Here is a 21,685-nt window from a genome sequence, read left to right as displayed (position 1 = left end):
TTGAAACAAACAACTCCTTACCAAAGTGATTACCCAACAAGCTCCCCTGAATTATTATGTTTATTGGAGGATCTTGCCTCAACCTGTAATTCTAGTTTCAATATGGTACTTCCTTTTTAATTAAAGATTTTCTACTTAAAAGCATCATCACTATTGCAAAATTCTTCCAGGTGTGGTATGCCTAAGCTTTATTCACAGCTTGCAGTTTTCATGTTTGCATGCTTCTGAAGACTACCAGAAATGTCGACTTCCCCCCTCCATCATAAAGTATGACTGAGCTCTTTCTGCCCTTATGTCATATACTAAACTAGATTATTCAGGCAAAGGAAACCCATCTTGGCTAAAGAGAAGAGGAAATCACTGCTGAGTGCGCAAACGCCTTCAGACAGCAGTAACACTTGCTTTGCCAAACTGTATTTTAAAGCTATCAGTAAAAACAGCTGAAGCAACTCATTCCTGAAAGTTACTATTAACACATACGAAACGTTAAACTTCAGGAAGGATTAGAAGGTTATCTAATTTAGGATAGGAATAATAAAGGAACACAATTTATAAGGTTATGAACCCTTTAGGACATGACACGATCACAAGATAGTCAGAAGTGGGCATAAAACAGCCATGTGGCTGTCATGCTCAGTCTCCACTAAAGAAACAGCGGCAGTATAAAAACTGAAAAACACCAATACATTCACCAAGATGTGTGTATCAGTTACACAGGTGAATGTAACACTATTTAATACTTGAGAATAATTGCAACATGCATCTAAAGGAACATTCAGTAGGGCTTTTCTTGATTGCCACAGGACAGATTTTTTCCTTACACAGAAGCCTTTTAGGGACTGTACTAAGGGACTGACGCGCACCTGAGTTTTGCACACAGAGCATATAAAACTTCAATAATTTACAACAGGATGATGTTCATCCTGAGTCTTCAGTTTGACAGCAGTTTACAGGTAAAGAATTCCCACACAGGTGTCAAACAGACACTGATTTTGCAAGGAGATATGCCCCCATGAAACTGTATGCACAAGGAATTATTTAAGCACTTAAGACCTTTGGAAAATAACTTTCTCAGTGTGTAAAGCTTTTCCACATTGCAACACAGGGCAGATTTATATGTCATTCCACCTCACTCCAGCAAGCAAGAAGCTTCTTGCACTTCATTGGGGTTCTCCCCCACCAGTAAAACTACACTTTAGTACAAATACTAAAAAAGAAAAAAGTACAGCTTTTAAAATAAGCTTGGTGGTTCTTTTGTTAACCAGGAGCATGATGCACCTGAAAGTAATTTCAATGTGTTATTACTAATACAAATTATTTAGATATCATCTTTTACCAAAAAAAAAAGTTTTCATGTAAATTGCATATTTTCTTTAGTAAAAGTTTAGTTTTTTCCCTCACATTTCTATTTAAAACCGATTTATTAAATCAATGAAATCTTACATAAAACTGTTAAAGTTAACTTTTTTATTCCAGTTACCATGTTCTTTAGAACTAGTAGATTTCAACTTCTCACAATGAATTTTTAATCATGAACTAGAAGTGAAGAACAAGCATCCCCACATTTTTTCAAGTCATAATCTGTATTAATGTGAACTAAAACAAAAGCATGGGGAAAGAGGAAAAAAAAACATTCTCTGAAGTAGTTACACCAGTCAAAAGCTGGGTTTCACATTTCAGCTGACTCCACCCCTAGCAACTCAGAATGCTGTTTCATGGTATTTTAAGATGATTAAGTCAGAGCTTCTGTCATCTTGCCATCCTCCATAACTCCTTTGCACCGACACCAACACTTTCGCAATTACAGGACGAGCCGATACAGAGCGCTGAGCTGGCCAAACGCTAGGCAGTTTTCGGGCAGGTGAGCACGCCAGATCAACTCATTTGCTGACCAGAAGAGCACAAGCAGTGTAAGGAGCTGAGAGTGCCAGAGCGCGTGCAGCATTGGGAAAGAGGAACAGTCAGCAAACCATCAAACTTACATTGGTTTAAACTGCTGTGGAATCTAAGCAGAGCTAGAGGTAGGCTGGCCCAGAAAGGCCCGGTCCTCATTTCTCCTCCAACTTTAGCAACAGATTTCTTGTCGCCCCTCTTTTCCTGGCATTCTGGTAGCCACAGGTGAACAGGATCATGGAACTAATCTAATGGAAAACTAGTATTTTTTTCATTCTGTAATCTCACTCACCACTTGACCACATAAAAATTTCTGCTGACAGGAGGCAGGCAACAGAAATATACAGCTATGCAGAGCATGAGCTGCTCGGATTTACACTACTTTAACTGCGGAACTGAACTCGCAGAAGACTGGCCTTATTAAAGTATCCCATAATAAATATTTTTGCTGAAATAAAGTTATATTTGGTAACCATAAGGTTATCGAGTTTCAGAACTGAGTAACACCCTAAAAGTATCCTAGCTTGGAAGAAGAAAACGCACCCTCCTCGCTTCACCTACCCCGCTGCAGGAGGAAGCAGCCTGGTTCTAGGGCCGGCTCCCGCGGCAGGCAGCGCGCCCCTGCCCCCGCTTTGAGGCGGCCCTGCCCCGCAGCGCGCAGGCGGAGCGCGGCCAGCACAGCCGCTCCCGCGGCGACTCCCGCCGGCTGGCCCGCGACGCCGCTTCTTAAAGTTTTCTTTCCGTGTTTTTAAGGCTTTTTCAACCCCTGTTCCCCGGTAACCGGCCCGCGGGATGGCGGAGCCGCTCGGGAGGGAGCACGCAGCGACGCCACCCCCCCGCTCCCTCCCGAGGCGCTCTGCCGGCCCCGCGCCGCGGCGGCAGCCTCGCCCCGGCCCCGCCGCCGGCCGGCACCGAGCGGCCGGGGGCGCCCGCGGCCGCCGCGGGGGGCGAGGGCGGGCGCCGAGCCCCGCTCCGCCCGCGGGAGGGCGGCCAGCGCGCTCCCGCGCCTCCCCGGCCCTCCCCGCAGGAATGCGGGGGGAACCACCGCCCGCCCGCTCCCCCGCCCGGCCCCCGCGCCCCGTACCTGCCGGCCCCCGCCTCGCCGCGGCCCGCGCTCCCCGCCGCCGCCCGGCCGCCGCCTGCCTGCCGCCGGGCGCCGGGCGCGGCGGGGTCTGGGGCCTGCCGCTGCCGGCCGCCGCCGGGCTCCTGCTCCAGGGAGAGGGCCAGCTGGCTGAAGCCGTAGAGCAGCGAGCAGAGGCCGCAGCCCAGGCAGAGCAGCGCCACCCGCGCCAACCGCCGCATCCTCCCGCGCCGGCCCCGGCAGCGGCGCCAGGCGGCGGCCGGGGCCCAGCCGGCAGCGCGAGCCCAACGGACGCGGCGGCGGCGGCGCCAGCCCCGGCGTGCGAGGGGCGGGGCCGGGGCCGGGGGCGGGGCGAGCCTGAGGCGCCCGGGGGGAGCCAGGTGCCGCCGGCGGGGCGGGGCGCGGCGGGCGGGCGGGCGGGCCGGGCCTCCGGGGGCGGGGCGGTATCGCCCTGGCGGCTACAAATCGCCGTTTAATTGCCCCAAACGTGGAAAAAAAAAAAAAGTTGAAAATTCCTTTTCAGTGCTGTAAACAGCCCGGGGGCGGGCAGGGAGCCCGGGGGGCTCTGCCTCCCTCAGGGGTGCCGGCCGGGCCCGGTCCGCCGGGGAGGGCCCGGGCGAAGCTGCCAGTCTCCACCGGGGCTCCTGTGGTCAGCCGGGTCTTGCCGCCCGCTCAGGCCTCCGGAAAATGCGTCCCTGGGAAGAAAAAGTCGAGAGAAGAGACGTCCCAGGCAGACGCAGCGACCCGTCTTGACAAAGCAGAAGTCCGCAGGCTCAGCACGCAGGCCCGTGTCGCGCCTTGCCTTCCTTCCTTAAGGGCAAAAGAGGGGCTGAAGTCCCCTGAAAACGACACTTTTTTCCCCACACTCAAGGTTTCTGTTGTGGTGCCTTCAACTTCCCTGTGTGAAAGCCTCACAACTGCCTCTTCACCAGGATATTCCCTCACGTTCGTTAGGCAGCTGCGTTACACAGGCCTCCTTTCTCCTTGTACAGACGCAATCTGAGCGTGCAAATCATTTTGGACTCCAGCCCCCTTCCCTCCTCCGGCCTTGGCACGCAGGCGATGGTCCAGCACCCTGGCCCAGGCAGCAGGTCCCAGCTGGGCGTTGGGCGGGAGAAGCTTGGTGAACCGGGCCTGGAGGATTCGTCTGTGGTCACTACCAAGCAAGGAGAGGGTTATCTTGGCTCACCAAGCCATGCTTCTGGAGAACAAGAAGTAGGTCTGGGAAGCAGCGCACTGGGGAGAAGAAATAATAGGTGTGCGTCCTGCTAGACAGGGGGAATGCTGGTTGGGTTTCAGCTGAGTCAGGTAGGGTATCACATCCCCTCTCTCTGGCCCAGTCTGCTGAGCAAAGGCAGCCTAACCCACCATTGCCAGGATAAGTGTTTTAAGTCAGTGCTTCTCCCTCAGCTCCTGACAGTGGTTTAAAAAAAAAAAGACAAATTTGAAATAATTCTACTTGCTTTTTCATCCTTACGGTGCATTTGGCTCACATTTTCTCTATAGACTGGGCTTTTTTCTCTATGGACTTTTTTTTCTCTACAGACTTTTTTAAAACAAGCGATGACATCCCCACTTAATTGCATGAATTCAGGACCCCGTATTTTAAGAAAAATGCCAATATGATTTACAATAAAGCTTAAAAAAATGGTTCTATTGTAGATTCTGGGGCCTGAGGGTATGTGTCATATGTGAATGCCCACAAAACCTGAGCCGTAGCTTACTGTTGCTCTTGGCTGTGTTTAAAAGAAGGGGGAAAGCAGAATGCCAGCTGGCAACACTAATAGCTGGAAGAGAAATAATGACAAAATCGTCCTGCCAAAATTGTTCATCACCTCTTCCTCAAAACAAAACTAGAAGTGAGGAAAAAAGGTGGCTCTCAGAAATACTGGATACTCAGCTATGTTTGCAGTGCAGATACCAGGATGATTCCTAAGCGGTACAAGCAAGGAAATTGGGACTGCGAAAAGAAGTAGAATCCAAGAGCAGCAAGGAACGAGGGAGGATGAGGAGCAATGATGAGAATTCAGAGCCAATGATGGCAGGGTGGTGATGGGAGAGTCATAGATGAAAAGGGGGAGGATTTGTAAAGAGGACTCTCTAGAAAGAATTTGCTTAATGAAGTAAGGGAAGTTTATGTTTGTGAGATCCATGTGCTGGCATGCACCACAGAAAGAACCAGCTCCGAAAGTGCCACTCAAAGTCTTAGCTGGGCTTTCTGCCCCTCTGATTTCTGTTCCTCCGTGCTTTCTGCCGCAACGGATGAACCCACCGTTGTGCCAGCTTTCCTAAATTTGTGTTTGCGTTCAAAACCTGACTTATTGCTCTCATTGCAGATCTGCCTGTAGACCTGTGTCATGAACTCACTCACTGTCCCACTTCACAACCCCTTACATACACTATCAAGTCCAGGTGGCAGGGAATAAGTAACACAGCAATACGAGAGTCAGAGTGGAGAGGTACAATGGGGTATTTACTGACAGTGAGCATTAAAGCAAAGACCAGTTAGGCCCTACTGAGGTGGGACACTTGCCTTTTGTATTGAAGAGCGTTCCAGTCAGGGAAAATGAGGTCTGAAGGGTGTTATAGCGGGACCAAGAATGAAAGTGGCAGCTGGGCAGCAGTAATGCTTTCATGCTTCAGAAGAAGGAAGTATATTCTTAGATGAGAAAAGAAGAAATCAGGAGTGCTAAAAAGAGATGACATAGGGAGAAAAAAATTTTTTTTGTATTATCAATCATCCCATTTCCCAAATAGGAATTTACAGGAGTCTCTTCATTCAGTGATGTCCAATAATGCCTGAGTAATTAATGAGTGAGAAAGCACCTGCAGTGCTCTAAAAATATAACTGTGGCAAGGCCAGAGAGAAAGTAGTATCTTTTGTTAAAGTATCCGATGCGACTGGGGAGAAAAAAACAGGTAAATGTATACAGACACAAGCCTTTTTCCACACTGCAAAATCTGTCAATTTAATCTAATTATCAGTTGGTCTGATAAAAGATAAAATGCTTCTCACTAGAAACCTGGCCTTGTGAATAACAAAGATAAGCAAAAGTGACTGAAATATCATACCTAGGTTGTAGCACTGAGGAAAAAACACTATTGGACAGTGTCCAATTAGCTAATTCAGCTTTTAAAATTCTTTAAAGAGAAATAATTATGTATCTTTATTACCCACCATAAGCAGTTAATGAACAATAGATAACATTTTATGCCATAACATTTGCTAGTCTTTAATAAACTTAAAACATGAAGAGGTACAATTCTCTCCATTTATTACCAATTTTAAATCTTGAAATCCTTTTCTTAACTGGAATTTAGTTGCTCTAGCCATGGTAACTTTTCTATCTTTAGAATTCAGTTCTATTTACTACGTCCAGAAAATAGCTGAAATCCAGAAAACTGTAATCTTAGTGAACTATGGATGTTAAATAAGCAGTTAGGACAATTGATTTTTTAAAATAATCAGCATCTTATACTTCTGCAAGTGTGTTCAAGGGTCATAAGAGCAGTTACTGTATGCCAGAAAACGAAACCAAAATTCTAACAACTGATTAGATCAAGAGAAAAATCAGATCAACTGAAAAAAAAAAAAAGGATTATTCACAATTATGGAAGGGGATTATCTGATGCAACAGAGAGAGCAAAGAGAGAAATCAATTTCCACTCCAACTTTCTGCTAATTAAAAAACCCAGTCCTAATCTGATGCATTTGTATCATTCCTTCTGGTTTTGTTCTTTCAGGGAGTTAAACCATTGGTTAAGCTGGCAAAGCAATAAGATTTTGCGCTGACAGATTTGTGTCAATGCTGCCTCGTGTGCAGACCAGTTAAGGGTTTTTCAAAGGCAAAGACACTTGCTTTGATGTTCACCTGCCCTTTCGTACAACCTGCCGTGTCAACACTTTGCTGTGATAGATTGCAAGGCTGGGTAAGCAAGGGGAAACTGCTTTACTACCATGTGTTGTGCATGTGGTATCATCAGACTTCTCGGTGCAATGTCCCTTTGCTGCTGCTACCAGACATCATTTTTCTTTCCTTCCCACTCATTTTTAAGACAAAGATTTAGTTTTTTACAACTGCCTTCTACTCTTATTGTATCTACTCATCAAATCAGCCCTACATCAGCCCCCAATGTTAAAAATGTTAATAAAAATACTCAAAATAAATTTTTATTGATGATCAACATGTTACTGCCTTCCCCCATTTCTTCCCTTTTTAGCTCTCATTGTTTTGCATTGTAGTGTGCATTTAACCTACTTAGACTATAAGCATGAGCTTACGATATTTTGCAATTACTCTTGGTATCAGCAATATACACACCCGAGGACAATAGTACACAAAATTAAATAAGCTGCATTGTAAGCAGTCTGGGAAGTGGTATGATACTTTGCAAAATTCCTAGTTTCTTCTAATTTGAATCAATTATTTCTTCATCAATAGTACAATTTACTTCAAAATTTATTTAATGTATCCTCTGGGAACAATTATAAGTTATTAAACAGTAGAAAGTCAAAATATTTGTATTGTTCCTCTTAAGAAAGTTCAACTTCCATGTCCTAAGTGAATAAATATGCATTTATATATGTAGACTTGCACAATTTTTAGTGCTTTACTACATTAAAAAAGCAGACAGAATACTTTCTAGGAGCATAGAGAGAATTGTCTTTTTATCTCCTTTTCTACATTTGTGTGTCAAAACCTTTTTTTTTTTTCCTGTAGAGATTTCTAAATATGAAGCTCCAAAACATCAGTCCAAGGGAGATTCTCAGTGTTGGGCTTTTGTTTCTTTGCCTCATCTAAAATTCTCCAAGGACCATGCCTGGCACAGGTATTTGTGTTTAAAGTACTCCTGGAAGGAGTGAAAGCAAACTTATCTTCTTATGCAAATATGTACCACGTACAAAACCATGGAAATAAGGCAAGCAGGCCTGGCTTTCTGTTTGTTTGTTTATATATAACTATATTCAAGTTTAAAAGTCCTTATCTTGTCCTGCTGTTGTTTGCTACAGCATCAAGTGCTCCGAGTCCTCTGACACCCAGATCAGGGTCTTTAAGTTTCTACAATACAATATCATTTTTTCTTGTAATAGAATAAATATTTACTAACAGTTATCATACACAATAGCAACTTTGCATTGTGGCTTGAAAGTTCGATATTTAAGATTAAGGACATCAACTAATCTGAAATTAATCCTGGAAGGTATTTTCTACCTTTTCCACTTTACAGTAACAGTGCAGACTCTATGCAGTGAATTTAATGCTACTTGTAGTAAGTATGCTCATCCTAGTTACTTTTCTGAGGACTCTTAGAAGGAATGCATTAGCTCATGAGATCCTCAGACCACAGACTGAAAACTACTGCTTTTTTTAGTTTAGTTTTTTCATATTTGATGTAAAAATTTTGTACATTTTATGTATTGTTATATATATGTTATTATTTCCAAGTGCAATATTTATGTATTGTTATGTATATGTTATTATGTACTGTTATGTATATGTTATTATTTCCAAGCGCAAAAAAGCCTGCACGGCTAGGAGAGTGAAACTGCATCTAGCAAACAGCTAAAATGAAAAAAAAAAAAAAAAAGGTTAGATGCCAACTGCCACCTGCCCTTACAAGAGGAAACAGAGGTTTAGGAGAGTTGTCAGGGTCTCTGAGAGCCATTCAGCAATGCAAGCCAGAAGATACACCGCAGGCAGTGAGCCAGGCAGCCGCTTGCCCCTATTTCGAAGCAGCAGCATAGCCTGGAATGGAAAAGATGAGAGATGGTCATTCTGTAAGGAGAGGTTTTGGAAAGCAGTCAGTCAGTCAAACCAGGTGAAGAGTTGATTTACTTTGTCAATTTCTAGCAAGCCCACTTGCTATTTTCCTTTTTATTTTGTTTATCTGTACACTGCTTTTGCTCCTTGGTCCTCTTCAAGTAGGGTTTAACAGTGTAAACCAATGTAGAGACATGTCAAGGATAGAGAAAGAAGTCCTAAGGTTCATCTCTCCACATCCTTTTCCCTAGGGGTTGCTTTATTTCCATAATTACTAGTTAAAAAAACAGATTAGAGCAGTCAAAAGTGCAAGCTGTTTAAACAATTTGGTGCTTGAATTATCAGGAAGAAGAGGTAAGACATTAATACTTTCTTTTGTACTGACAGACCCTTTTAAAACTGAATAGAACAACCAAATAACAAATGCCTTAGGTACATAACAGGCTTAGGTACCAAGTGTCCTTATACTTGGTCAATAGTCTTAGTCATATCTGAAGTTCACAGAAGTAATTATGGTGAGCAGTCAGCTTAGTGCTGCACCCTGGAGTGTCCAGACATTATACTGATTTATCTGATTTGTCATTAGAGTTGTGTCCTCAAACCATTTCACTGCCCAAGTGGCAGCAGAGTCAGTGAGTAGCTGGGATATTGTGTTGCACAGAACTTAGAGCCTGAAACATCTAAGATACCTTCAAGCACTCCTGGCTCGTGATTGCATTAATACATTACTCAGCCTTCCTTCACCCATCCTTTATCTGTAACTTCAGAAAGATATATTTTTTTACTCTTTTATTTTCTTTCAGATCAAGAAAGGGTAAAATAAAATTGGACACTGTCCTAAGCTATCTCCAGGCACCAGGCACATAGTGGAATGCTGTGATCTCCCATGGCTGCCAAAACATTTGTATGGAATTTAAGAAATTTGTTTTGATCTTCAGACTCGTAATTGTGTAGCAGACTTACCAAACAGTCAACAGAGGAAAGAAATGAATAGGAGGGTGATAGAAGGGCTTTACAGCTTGCTCTCCTCTTTTGAATTCCTTCTATTCTCCTAAAATAAATGAGTAAGTAGACTAAACTAGACTCCCTTAATTAGTGGCAATAGCCCCATTCTGGTATTTGATGCCAATTTAGTCTTGTACAAGTCAGTGTTTCTGCTAGTACCAAGCTTGGTAGTTATGTCAACAGTTTGCTATCACTTGCTGGCTGCACTTCGGGATCTACGCCCAGCACTTACAGGGTGGCATTAAGAGCATCCTGAACCTGAGGATGCATCACGCTTTGCCTCCTTGGAGCGAGGATGAGTTTGGGTACTCATGGCCAACGCTTCAGTCACCTGCTACACAACTGGGAAACTCCGTCTGTCTTTACAAAGGAACCAGCTTCTTTCAAGAATGCCTTGTAGGATTTCAGCCTCACACTGCAAAGCAACACAAACGACAATTCAGAAGAGAACTGAACACTGGACCCGTACGTAACTTGCAGATAACTTGAGACAACCCACACAGACCATTTTTTTAGAACTTGCTTTAGTAACAAAAAGAGTAGTTGCACATACAATGAGATGAAGCCTTAGACTAAGTCGTCTTCTCAAGATTCTTACCTCAGTTGTTACTTTAATTTGCAAGCGTGGAAACTTGCATGCATGCAAGTTTCTCGCCTGGGAAGCAGTACTCTCAGGAGTATGTCAGCTTCCATCATAGCCAAAAGGGGTAATGAATCACTCGTGCCAGTAAATTAGCAGAGGCCTCTTGACTTTTTGAGATCAAATTCCCTAACTCTGCTGTTTATCCCCAAATTGCCCACTTGTATTTCCTGCACTTTTTCCTAACCAGTACAAATAACACATTCAGAGAATAGTTCTGAGCAATTTAATCATTTTATTTACCATTTTATTTATCATAATGCACCCTAAGCATCACCACTGCCAGTCAAGATTGAACATAGTGCACCAACAACAGCTTTCACCAAAAATACTTTCTTGTCAGATTCTTCACAGGCAAGAACTATTAATTTATTCCTGGAGAAGGCATTTCAATACCTGTCACTATTCTGGGCTTCAAACACATCTATTTACGCTCATCTAAAATCAACTGTATGTTTACTAAACAATGTGAAATAACTATAGAGTTGTTAATTTTAAAACAACTCCATTATCATTAATGGTGTGGAATTTATTCTGGAAAAAAAAAAAAAACAAACTTTGCACTCTGATTCCTACAGTTTCTTTCTTTCCAGCCCCTTCCCCTCAGCTTTTCCGCCAAGCTTTCAGAATTTTAAATTGTTTAATAATGTCTTTGACTTGAGGTCAGGAAGAGGTCAGTTTAAGGCAGTGTCCTAATGGGTTACTATATGCTTCGTAAATGCAATGTAGGGTCATCTTTATTTAAAGGAGTGCTTAACTGGAATTGAACATAGTTTATCAGACAGAAACTTTGTAGCATCTCATGATACAAACTGTATTTTCTGACTGCTACAAAGAGACCTCGTAAATGTAGGCCAATATATTGGTTATGTTTTTCTTAGAGTACCTTTAGAATTTTTATAACAAAATTGTATATGTTAAAAAATTACAACCACACACAATCTTTTGTTCACGGAGATGTTTATTTTTGTCTGCAATGTTTGTAGGGAATACGATTTCACTACAAAAGTGTCTCAGAGAAACTCCATTCAAAGTCTAGGCTTAAGAATGAAGGGAAAATATACTTTCAGCTGTACCAGTCCTGAGCAAAGTTTAAAAATAAAATTTAAAAAAAAAAAAAATCCTCTACAGATAGGAAGCAGCACCAATAAAACCAGAGGGCCTCTTACTGATATCTGCTCATGCTTTCTTTTCTGCTTGAGAATTGGTAAAAACTTAGGTAGGAAGAATTCGTTTATTAGAATGTGGACCTAAGATTCACAGTCCCAACCTCTCACCAAATACCATGCATTCTTTTACAGCCAGAGTTCAGGGCCTCAGTTTTACTTTCCATTAAATAGTCAGGACTGCTAACAGCAAGACTGTTGCCCCCACGGTGTAACATTTTCTCTTACTTAAATTGGTAAATAAATATTTATTTAATATACTTCTTTTAATAAATATTTATTTCCTATCAATATCAAGTTCCTGAAAAGTTACATTGTTCTTAGAAGTATACTACTCATAGCAGTTATAAAACTTCTGATAACATCAGACCTTAAAATAATTCAAGTGGCTTACATTATGTCTCTTGTTCTTTCAGTGAAAGGATTTCAAGCCATTGGTAATACTCAGTACTTAATAGTTCGTTTATCCAGGACATTCAGATTCAATCTGACAAAGTAAATACTTCTAAGAGTCAGAACAGAAAAGGCACTTACTCATTTTGGGGAAGACACCTGGCAGGTAAGATTTTTATTTTCAAAATAACAAGCCCTTTTTCTGACAATAAAATCCTTAAAAACTACTGTTGGATAAACATAAACCCTATGAATAAAACCAACTTATGTACCCCTTCCCAAGAAAGGTAATACTGTCCTTGATTTGAGAAACCGAGAAGTGTGAAAGCACCCAGAAATACTCAGAAGTTTTATTCACTTCTGTGATATTCCAGTAGGCTATCACAGCTGACTAGAAGAAAAGAATGTATGTTTTACAAGCAGAAAGCCTCAGAAATTTCTGGACTGTTTCTTATTAGGTACTTGTATCAGCAATAAAAATTAAGATTCTAGTGTGTTATAACCAGGAACATCGCCTTGGTCACAACTGATAACCTGTGACTCCATCCAGAGCAGTAAATCTTTTATCAAACTTCCTTTCAATTGAACCATTGCCTCAGTGATGCTCTGTATAAGGCACTTAGTAAATTTTAAGAGCATCTGACAGTGTTGGTAGTTTTGATTTGTCTGTGAGGATGCTCTACCAACGCTTCAAGATTCACGGGCTAAGCTGTGGAATAATCACTGAAAACAGCCATACGAACTACTGGCCACAAAACTCTCTTCAGAAGCCACATCTGTTCTAGTCTGGGTTCTTATTACCCTTTCCACATCAAATTATCCTTTTTCTAGTAGTCCAGGAATCAGACCCCTTAAAACTGGGTAGTGTCTACATGTACAAGAGGAATCTATTTTGTTCCTGACTAGCTCTTTAATCAAAACTACTGCCCTTTCAATAAATGACCTGTACCCAAGAGAGAAACATTCATGGTATTTACTATGAAATTCACATATCTTTAGGCCAAAAGTCACTGAACCAACAGGTATCAAGAATTATAAAGCAAAACACACCTATAAGAAGTGTGAGATGCTGCCTACTTCCAATACAGCACATAGAGAAAGGAATACTGAACACAAGAAGAAGCCATTATATAGTGGCTTTTCTAGGTATTATTCTGAAAATATGTTTTCTTTGTTCTTTTCCCCCTTTATCCTCTGTCTTTTTGTAGGACTGAGGGGTTTTGAAGGTATTTGACATTTTAGAAACAGAAGCTACTCAGAATTTCTGTAGGTAAGCTGAGAAAGCTCTCAGTATCTGTGCATGCTCCTCAGATCTCTTTCTCCAGCTGGCACCGAGAGCTCTTTCTTGCACCTTTCAAAAAGCCTCCAGGTACTGCAAGTTACTTGGCAACATTACACCTCTATCAGTTGGAAAGCATTTTGCTTATTTTTCCATGTTTGGAAGCCTCCCAGCAATAGAATCAGACCATTTGCAGAAATGCAGATATGAAGACCAGTAATTGGCATCCCAGAATGCCAGCTACCTCAGCCAGAATGCTTGAATGGTACAGGATTGGTCTAAGTTTGCTGAGCAAGAATCTGTTCAGTAAGTCAATTATATAGAAACAAGGACAACGGTGACAAAATTGATAGATGTCCTCTAAGCTCCACATGCCACTGTTGGTCTTACAGAAACCAGGATACAGTTGAAGAAATGGGAACAGCAGTCAAATTCCCCACTTACAAAAGCAGGCGTAATAAATTATTTCAAACTCACTGCATCCACTTACACTACAGATGTACTTTAAACAAAAGAGAAAAGAGAGAAGAAGGAATCAGAATGTGTTCCCTTCAGAGGTAGCAGTAGTGATACTCAACAAATACATGTAATCTTAAGCAACTTCCCTTGCTGAGATTAATTCATAGCTGAAGGCTGTTAAGAGTAAGAGAGGATCAGTCAGATGGCAGATTTTCTTGCTCAGAGATCTGTGCCATCAGGAGCTGGGCTTGGCATCAAAGCATTTTGATTTATTCTGTGCAAAGAAGGATCAGCTTGAAACAGATTATTCATGGATGGTAGTTATATATTAGATGCATATAAATAGCAAATTAGATCTCTGTATTCCCAAACTGGGTATTTAGAAAGTAGAATCAGGCTGACCACTCACTTGTTGTAACTAACAGATGCTAAGTGACCGAACAACTCCATCCTTTTCTAGTGACAAAGTACCCGTGACTGCCTTTGAACCAAACAGAACTTGTAGTTTGTAAAATCTAGTGAGCTTGGGAAGGGGGTAAAGAGCCAACTTTCATTAGCCATGGTTACACATATTTCCTTCTTCTGTATACTTTTGCTTCTTCATACAGAAGAGGAAAATTATGAGCACATGGTGAGCAGGTTATCAAAAAATAGATTAATACTCTCTTTTCCTCAGTTGTCTTCTCAATAACTCCATTGTAAGTTAGAGCTCCATTGGTCTATAGCCACATTTCTTAAAATCTTAAAGTTTAAGGGAGCTTGTTCACTTTGCAAGCACTTCAACTAAGATCAATATTTATACACAGAGAACAGTGTAATTGAAGATTACACTTTCCCAGGCGGCCTAGATCTTGAAAATGTAGTCGTGAAGGACTTCTTGCTCAGATATTCCTTCCTCTGTCAAGATATGCCATACTTTCCACAAAATAATTAACATTTTGGAACTATTCTTTAAATTACTGTTACTGGAACAGTATTTTTTCTGGTGGCAGTTTTCTTTTTAAACATACGGGACAAGGAGTGATTAGATAGTGTTACCATTTTGTCTTTTACAAACCCCAGGTGGTACAGCAGTCTCTTGTGATCATGCTTCGTAATACTCATCTGAGCTACGGAATATGCTTTTGCCCTTCATCTTCCATGTTTAACTCTTTAAAAGTACAGCTAAAACTTCCTGTGCACATTACACTGTCTCCTCTTAAAATCCCGTGAGTCAATGGACAGAGCAAATTCTTTCAGATGACTTTTATCCGCTTCCTATAATAAAAGGGGCAACATTAGGATCGAAAACATCTCCCGAAGGATTAATTATTATACAGTGGTGATTCATTTTAATTCATTTTCACAGATACAGTTAAACAGAAGCTGTAAACAGCCCCTGCATTACTAAGATTCTAGGATCTGAAACTAATTTATTTGTTCACTGCATTTTCTTTCACTGTTTGAATTCAACGGTATAGTTTAGGCGGGGGGGATGACACCTGGACTCCTAGGCCTTGTTCATAGACATATCACAATCTTCTTGTGTAATGTCTTAAGAAAGTCACTTAAACATCACTTGCTGTTGGATAATACCATTTACTAGCAAGCGTGCAGCCCATTTACTAGCAAGTGTGCAGCTATCCATTGCTGTTGCACCACTTACTCCATTCGTATCCATCTAGGCAGGAAGGTAAAATAATTTCTGTAAAGCATTGATTTGTAATTAACTTGTGAAGTACTTTTCCAATTTTAATTTAGTAGTTAAATCTTGTTAATTCTTATTAAAACATGGGTTCTTCTTTAGATGTCAAACTAAGCTCGGTATCTGATCATTATCTCAGACAAATCTCTTAAGTCTCTTTTGACAAGAAGAGAAAGTTTCTCCTCTTTTTAAAACTTCAACAGTACAAAAGAAAACCAACTGCGCTTCCTCGGTTTGACTGATTTTACTGTATAGCTTTTGCTAGTTTGTGAAGTTACACCCTTTCAAATTGAGACTGCTTTGATGTAAGTCGGGGCATAATTTCAGGTAAGAAAAACATTTGAAACCTCAAACAGTATTTCCAGCACACCCAAATCTTAACATTGACAGAAGTACGCATTTGCAAAATAATCATAGCCAAAACCAGCATTGACTTTTTATCTTACCTATCTTATTCCTGAGTAAGCACAGGTCAAATTTACTACAAGTATAGCACTTGCTGCTGCCTTTGGAGAAATGAAATTAAATTGCATTTCTATTTCCATATAGTTTCTGATATTTGAAAGGAAGCATACCTAGACTCCCCAGTAGGGAGCAGAGGCAAATAAAGGCATGTGACAGAAAAAAACAAGCAGATACAGTTAAAGAACCCTGGATGTCCATAAGAAGTACACAATAGACAGTTCCATGCCAAATCCATCCTGTATAACAAAGTATAATCAATTAGAATAATGTGGGAAACTGTCAGGTTTTTGAGACAAGAAAGAGAAAAATGAAAGAATCTGAGCCATACACTTGTGTCAAGTTTAGAAGACCTGCCTGAACACTATAGTGAACTGGTGGAAACAAATTATAAAAAGTATTCTATCTTACATGGTTACCTAAAAATGTGCTATCCATAACATTAGAAAAAGTGCACAAATTATAAAATTAAAAAAAAAAAAATAATTGAGATTTTACAATCTATGCCACAGAACATCAACTATCTAGAGAAACATGTAGTAGGTTAAAACTTTAGTCATAGTCTTAATTTCAAGACTTTTGATATCAAGAAATTTTAAGTTTTTTAATGTTTCTTTTGTTTGGGCTTTTTTTACTATCACTTCTGTTAGAATCAAGATTTTATACAGCATAATTTAACCTGCTACTAAGTAGAACAACTTTTGTTTATCTCCAATATACATACCTAATTTCAGGGAAAAAAAGGATCATAATCTACAACTGTGTATTTGTTCTTTTCCGTATACCACCTATAATTAGTGGCAAATTTAGGAAGATAAGAGACTGAATTATTGTACACTTTATCAATGAACTAATTATACTTCATTTTTCCCCATTTCTCCCCGCTTTTCCTTTCTGAAACCAGACAATCAATCAGCACATAAAGGAACTCATTTACATGGAACACTATCACAGTTGCCTTTGTTGGGTCACCATTTCATGAACGACCCAGGATGTATGGCTGTTGAAGACTGGTGCATATATAGAATTTAACAAATAACAGTTCTTATGCAGAAAGCAGTCACAGAGAAAAATAGCTAATCAAAACACATTACAACATTAAATTTTCACTTTTTATAAATGGAGTAAAGATGCTTTTAAATATATTTACAGTTAGAAAAAGGACTTAGGATTACTACAAGTCAAAATTATTTAGAAATTATGAAAGTGAAGTTCATTTAAATTATAACATTATGAACAGAGTCAAATGCCATATTTACTTAGAATCTGTCTACTCTGCTGTCAGTATTGTCACATCTCTTTAATCACAAACAGGCAAAAATTATCTTAACTTTGTTTAATGCCAAAACAGGCATCATTGCAATGTAAACACTGGCAACGTAATAGTTCAGTTAAAACCACCACAGCTCAGTTTTCAGATCCTAGCTGACTTGTGTTGCACCTGTGGTTAGAAATTGCTTTTCTATGTCTTATTCCATAAAGAACAGCGAGACTTTTCTGCATTCTTTTTGATTATAGCCATACTTGTACCACATTTTTGAGATTATTCTCTAGAGACAGTTGAATCATAGCAAGATCCACTCCATCCTCCCTTCCTTCCAAACCAAATGGCTACTTATTTCCGAAGATACAAAGAGACCTCTTGTTGGCAGTGCCAGGTGGTTTATTCACATAAAGTGAAATGAAAATACGTTTCCCATTTAGTGAACTACTGGTAATAGATTATTATTTGTTTGCAAGGAATTCTGAAATGTGTTAGCATTCATTACATTTTAAATTAGAAACACATTTCAGAAAACATCTTGCGATAAGATTTGCTATCATTAAACTGCTTACTTTAAACAGTTTCATCTCTCTCGTAATCCATTACATCGGTATATTCTGCAAATAGTCCCACTTAAAAATAAAATATAAAAAAATAACGTTGAGAAGCATGTATTTTTCTTTTAAAAACTAGTGTATGTTATTCTGAACACCAGCCGAGCCCCAAAAACATTTAAGAACCTTAAAATGCATTGTTTTACAGATACTAAGATTTGGCCAGGTAACGGCAATGAACAGACATCCTATTTAGTAAGATAAAGCAGAATACATAATAAACAGGTCAGTAGTTATCCATCTGAAATAGCCTATAATTAACATTTGATGTCTAAAAAGTTTAAACAGCAACACCAAGGAATGAGGTATGTATGTTCTCAGATATCACATCAGACTTTCATTTTATGCAACTAACTGTATTTCACAACTAGCATCTTACAAAATAGAACAGTACCATTGTGCCTGTAGAAGTACTGCATTAAAAACAGAAAAATACATTACTACAAGAAACCACCAAACATCACAATCGTCAGGGGCTACAAAAATCCATTGTTTTAGCTGTTAAGATGACTTATCATACGTTGGTAATAATTTGGGGCTGGATTCACTACCAAGAAGGTCCATCCAACTTTTACATGGGCTTAAAAATATATTTACTTTGAATGAAAAGAAAAGAATCACAGGAGTGTAAGTGGACTACCTCACTAAAAGGAGCTAAATGGACTTTTGTACTGAACCTGAATCTATAATTTGAAATCTATACATGGATTGTATGTGTGTATCAAAACACTTATTGGTTGTAAACAAAAATGCAAAATCTGTATTCACAAAAATATTTTATTGGTAATTTTACATAATACCAGATGGGATTGTAAATAGTTCTGGTCTGTATCAGTATATTGCTAAGTGCGTAAATGTTGACAGTTTATGCCATAAAGTAGGGTACTGATTTTTTTCATATGATTTATGACATATTATATTCTAATAGGCCAAATCAAAATTAAAGAAACTGATTCAGGAACAAAAAATTAATAGTATTGTTATTTCCTTATTCTTGTGCAACATCGGATATTCCTGTAATGAAATAAGAAGTGACTATATGACACTAGATAAATTTGGGGCAAGGAAACAGCACTAAGCAGAAATGAGAACTGCACTTCTGTTATTTTTAAAGCTTTTCCGAATTTTCCTATTTCCAAATGTTAGTTTTTGCCAAATGCATAGTCATCTGAGGTTCCATATTTGTTACACAACATAGAATACCAGTGTACAGTGACAATGTAGTACTTTACCTGAATTGTAAGGTTAACCAATCAATGCTTAGAACGTGTTTTCTATTTTGCTTGTAAACATTACAATAAGTGTTTTAAGTGTGAAAAAATATTGGTAAAACCATCAACATAATTCAGTAACAGTAATCTAGTAAAATGTGTCAAACATTGGCAAAAATTCATACAAATGTTTTATTTAATAACATTTTTCCTATTTAACCACACCAAGTACCAGCAGGTGTTTTTAAGAAGATAATTATTATGAAAATTCTGTTGCAGCAATAGTTGATTAAGTTGATCTCTGACTTGCATACATATAGCTATGTTTCACAATTCTCAAATAATACATATTTAGGCAGCTTGAACTATGTTATAAAAATTTAAATTCAGTACATGCCAATAGTAGAGACTCCAAGAGTTGTGTTAGAATTCACTAAACTAAAAGTGAAAATGGACTTACCAATAACACTGCATAATGAACATTCAAACCACATTTTCATGGCACCTTTACACATGAAGATTAAAAAGTTCATCTGAAAATGCTTTGTAAGCATTTGTAGATTGCATTTAAATTATTGTTTCTACCACCGCACTTTTTTCTCTTTTTAAAACTGCATAAATTATGTTCCAGTCAACATACCAATTGTGCATGGATAATCTGTCATGAAAATGTGGTAACAGGTGACAGAAGTTATGTATTTGCATGTTTTGAAGAGAAGAAACTAAAGAAACTGGAGGAAAGAAACTTTAATGAGATTCCCCATTCAGTGATGACGCTTCTCCTCTGGGTGAAGATGACCTGGACATTCCCCTCTCTGCGTTGTCAGAGCTAGAACCACTCTGACTGTGTTGATCTGCAGAAGCAGCACTGGAAGCAGGCGGTGACTTAGTTTTCTCCTTAAAGTCTGTAATTATGACTGTCAGATCTCCAACGGTAACTTCCAAGTGCTGAGCGCTACTTCGATCCACATTTTTCAATCTTGGCCTAAATAAAGCAAAGAATCATATTAAAAGCACACACACCATCTTATTATCTTGTCTTCCTCCTACTTTTTAGGAGCTCTGCAGAACATACGTGTGTACATAAGACTGCTATGTGCAACATGTAATACACAGGAAAACAACGTACCACAAGTATTTATAGTAGAGTGTTTCCTAGCATATTTTACATTGAAATAGCTGAACATAACATGTTACCTGCTCCTAAGATTATTTAAAAGTTGACCTTATGAATAATGTAACTGTGCAGCAATATGGATGTGTTGCACATGTGAAGGTTTTTACTTTTAAAAATTAAGTCTTTCTTTATTGTGGCCACAGAAAGTTATAAATTTGATCCAGAGAAGCATCCGTCTCTGCAGCAGCCTTAAGCAGCAATTCTAAGTAGAGAATGATGTTCAATAATGAAGATGTTGGTGTCTTGTCTTTTGAATTCAACAGTACAGATAGTGTTAACTTGCAGCAGGTTATTACTTCATTTCAAAACCTCACTAGGACTGCTAGTATACTATTTGAACTGGACTTTTTGTTCACAGTATAACTCTGGTATTCCTGGCATATGCTGTGATTTAAATTACGCACAGAGCTGAGCATTACACAGTGTTGATAGGGTAAGTCTCTTCATCTAATCTTTCAATTGCTCGATTTTGACAACATAAAGACCAGAGAAGAAAACTTTGACTTATATTCTGCCGTCATATTTTTGCTAGTGACAAGCATAAAGTACTTTCAATTTACTATTATCCTTTGACTACCATGAAAAACTGTCAACAGACAGCTGAATTTATACAATCGGTTATGAACTTAACTGACTCCACAGCTTTCACTAGCTCAAGCTGCAATACAATAAATTAATATGACATCACATGTTAGCAGGTGTGCTAACAGCAAAGCCCTAACCTTTACCCTATCATCTGACTTTGTTTGAAGCAGAATTGGTTCCCAGTCACTTCAGCTGAAACACCTCATGCCTTTCCTCCACTAGAATAGAGGCTTTGACATCTTGTTCCCCTGAGGCTGAAGTAGCATGACTGAAGAATTTAAAAGAAAACTGAAAATCCGCTGCTCTGTAACATGGGAATGGAGAGAAAAATTCAGCATTATCAACCCGCATACGTGACATGCCTGGAGCTTTTTAATCATATTGAGTGTGCATGCAGATTTTTATGATCGTTTCCAGCAATAATATACAGGTTTTCAGGCAAAGAGAAAAGGATATCCTTTTCCCAAAGGATACTGAAGAAATCTGCTTAAACTAATAAAGCATTCTTAACTTGCTATCCTACCTAGTGACTGAATTCTGTGAAAAACTGCAATGTTTGAAGCATTTAAAAAAAAAAAAAAAGTAGCCTAGTTATTTCAAACAGCAATTCTTAATGCAAATCTCAATACTGGTATTTCAGTCCAAGATTTTTATTTTAGTTATTTTTTTAAATGCTCTCCCTTTTTCCCTACCTCACTTTTGCATTTTTAATGTACTATTGCAATTCAACCATCACTATTTCAATTTATATTTAATTAGCTTAACTGAAACTCACTGTGTTAACTTCAAATACTTCATAACTGAAGTACTTCGGCTGCATAAGGTAAGCTAGTAAATTTGAGTATTAAAAAAAAAAAAAAAAAGAAAAAAAGAAGAAGGAACATCTCATCTTAATCCTAACTATGACTTTCTTAACAACTGTTCTCTCTTGACTCTCCGTCTCTCCCTGGTTCTGATCCTGATGGTCCTACTTCAGGCACAAGAGAAGCATCTGCTACTTCTCTGCATAA

The 21,685-nt window shown here is 39.4% G+C and overlaps 2 protein-coding genes across 3 annotated transcripts in view; both read right to left on the bottom strand.

The window, feature by feature from the left end:
• GXYLT1 (glucoside xylosyltransferase 1) overlaps positions 1 to 3,195 on the bottom strand; it is a gene marked incomplete at its 5' end in the record, with an annotated part of 36,753 nt that extends 33,558 nt beyond the window's left edge. The window contains one exon of the mRNA XM_082309241.1: positions 2,978 to 3,195. Coding sequence (XP_082165367.1) covers positions 2,978 to 3,195 — 218 coding nt within the window. The remainder of the gene's footprint in view (positions 1 to 2,977) is intronic.
• Positions 3,196 to 11,336: 8,141 nt separating this feature from the next.
• YAF2 (YY1 associated factor 2) overlaps positions 11,337 to 21,685 on the bottom strand; it is a 36,493-nt gene continuing 26,144 nt past the window's right edge. For both annotated transcript variants that reach the window (XM_082310515.1, XM_082310516.1), the window contains exon 4: positions 11,337 to 19,898. In XM_082310515.1, coding sequence (XP_082166641.1) covers positions 19,661 to 19,898 — 238 coding nt within the window. In that variant the 3' untranslated portion in view covers positions 11,337 to 19,660. The remainder of the gene's footprint in view (positions 19,899 to 21,685) is intronic.

The sequence above is a fragment of the Platalea leucorodia genome (assembly GCF_965183815.1).
Source record: "Platalea leucorodia genome assembly, chromosome: 4".
Taxonomy (NCBI): Eukaryota; Metazoa; Chordata; class Aves; order Pelecaniformes; family Threskiornithidae; genus Platalea; species Platalea leucorodia.
Note: the sequence above shows the minus strand (reverse complement) of the source record. Positions and strands in the feature narration are given on the sequence as shown.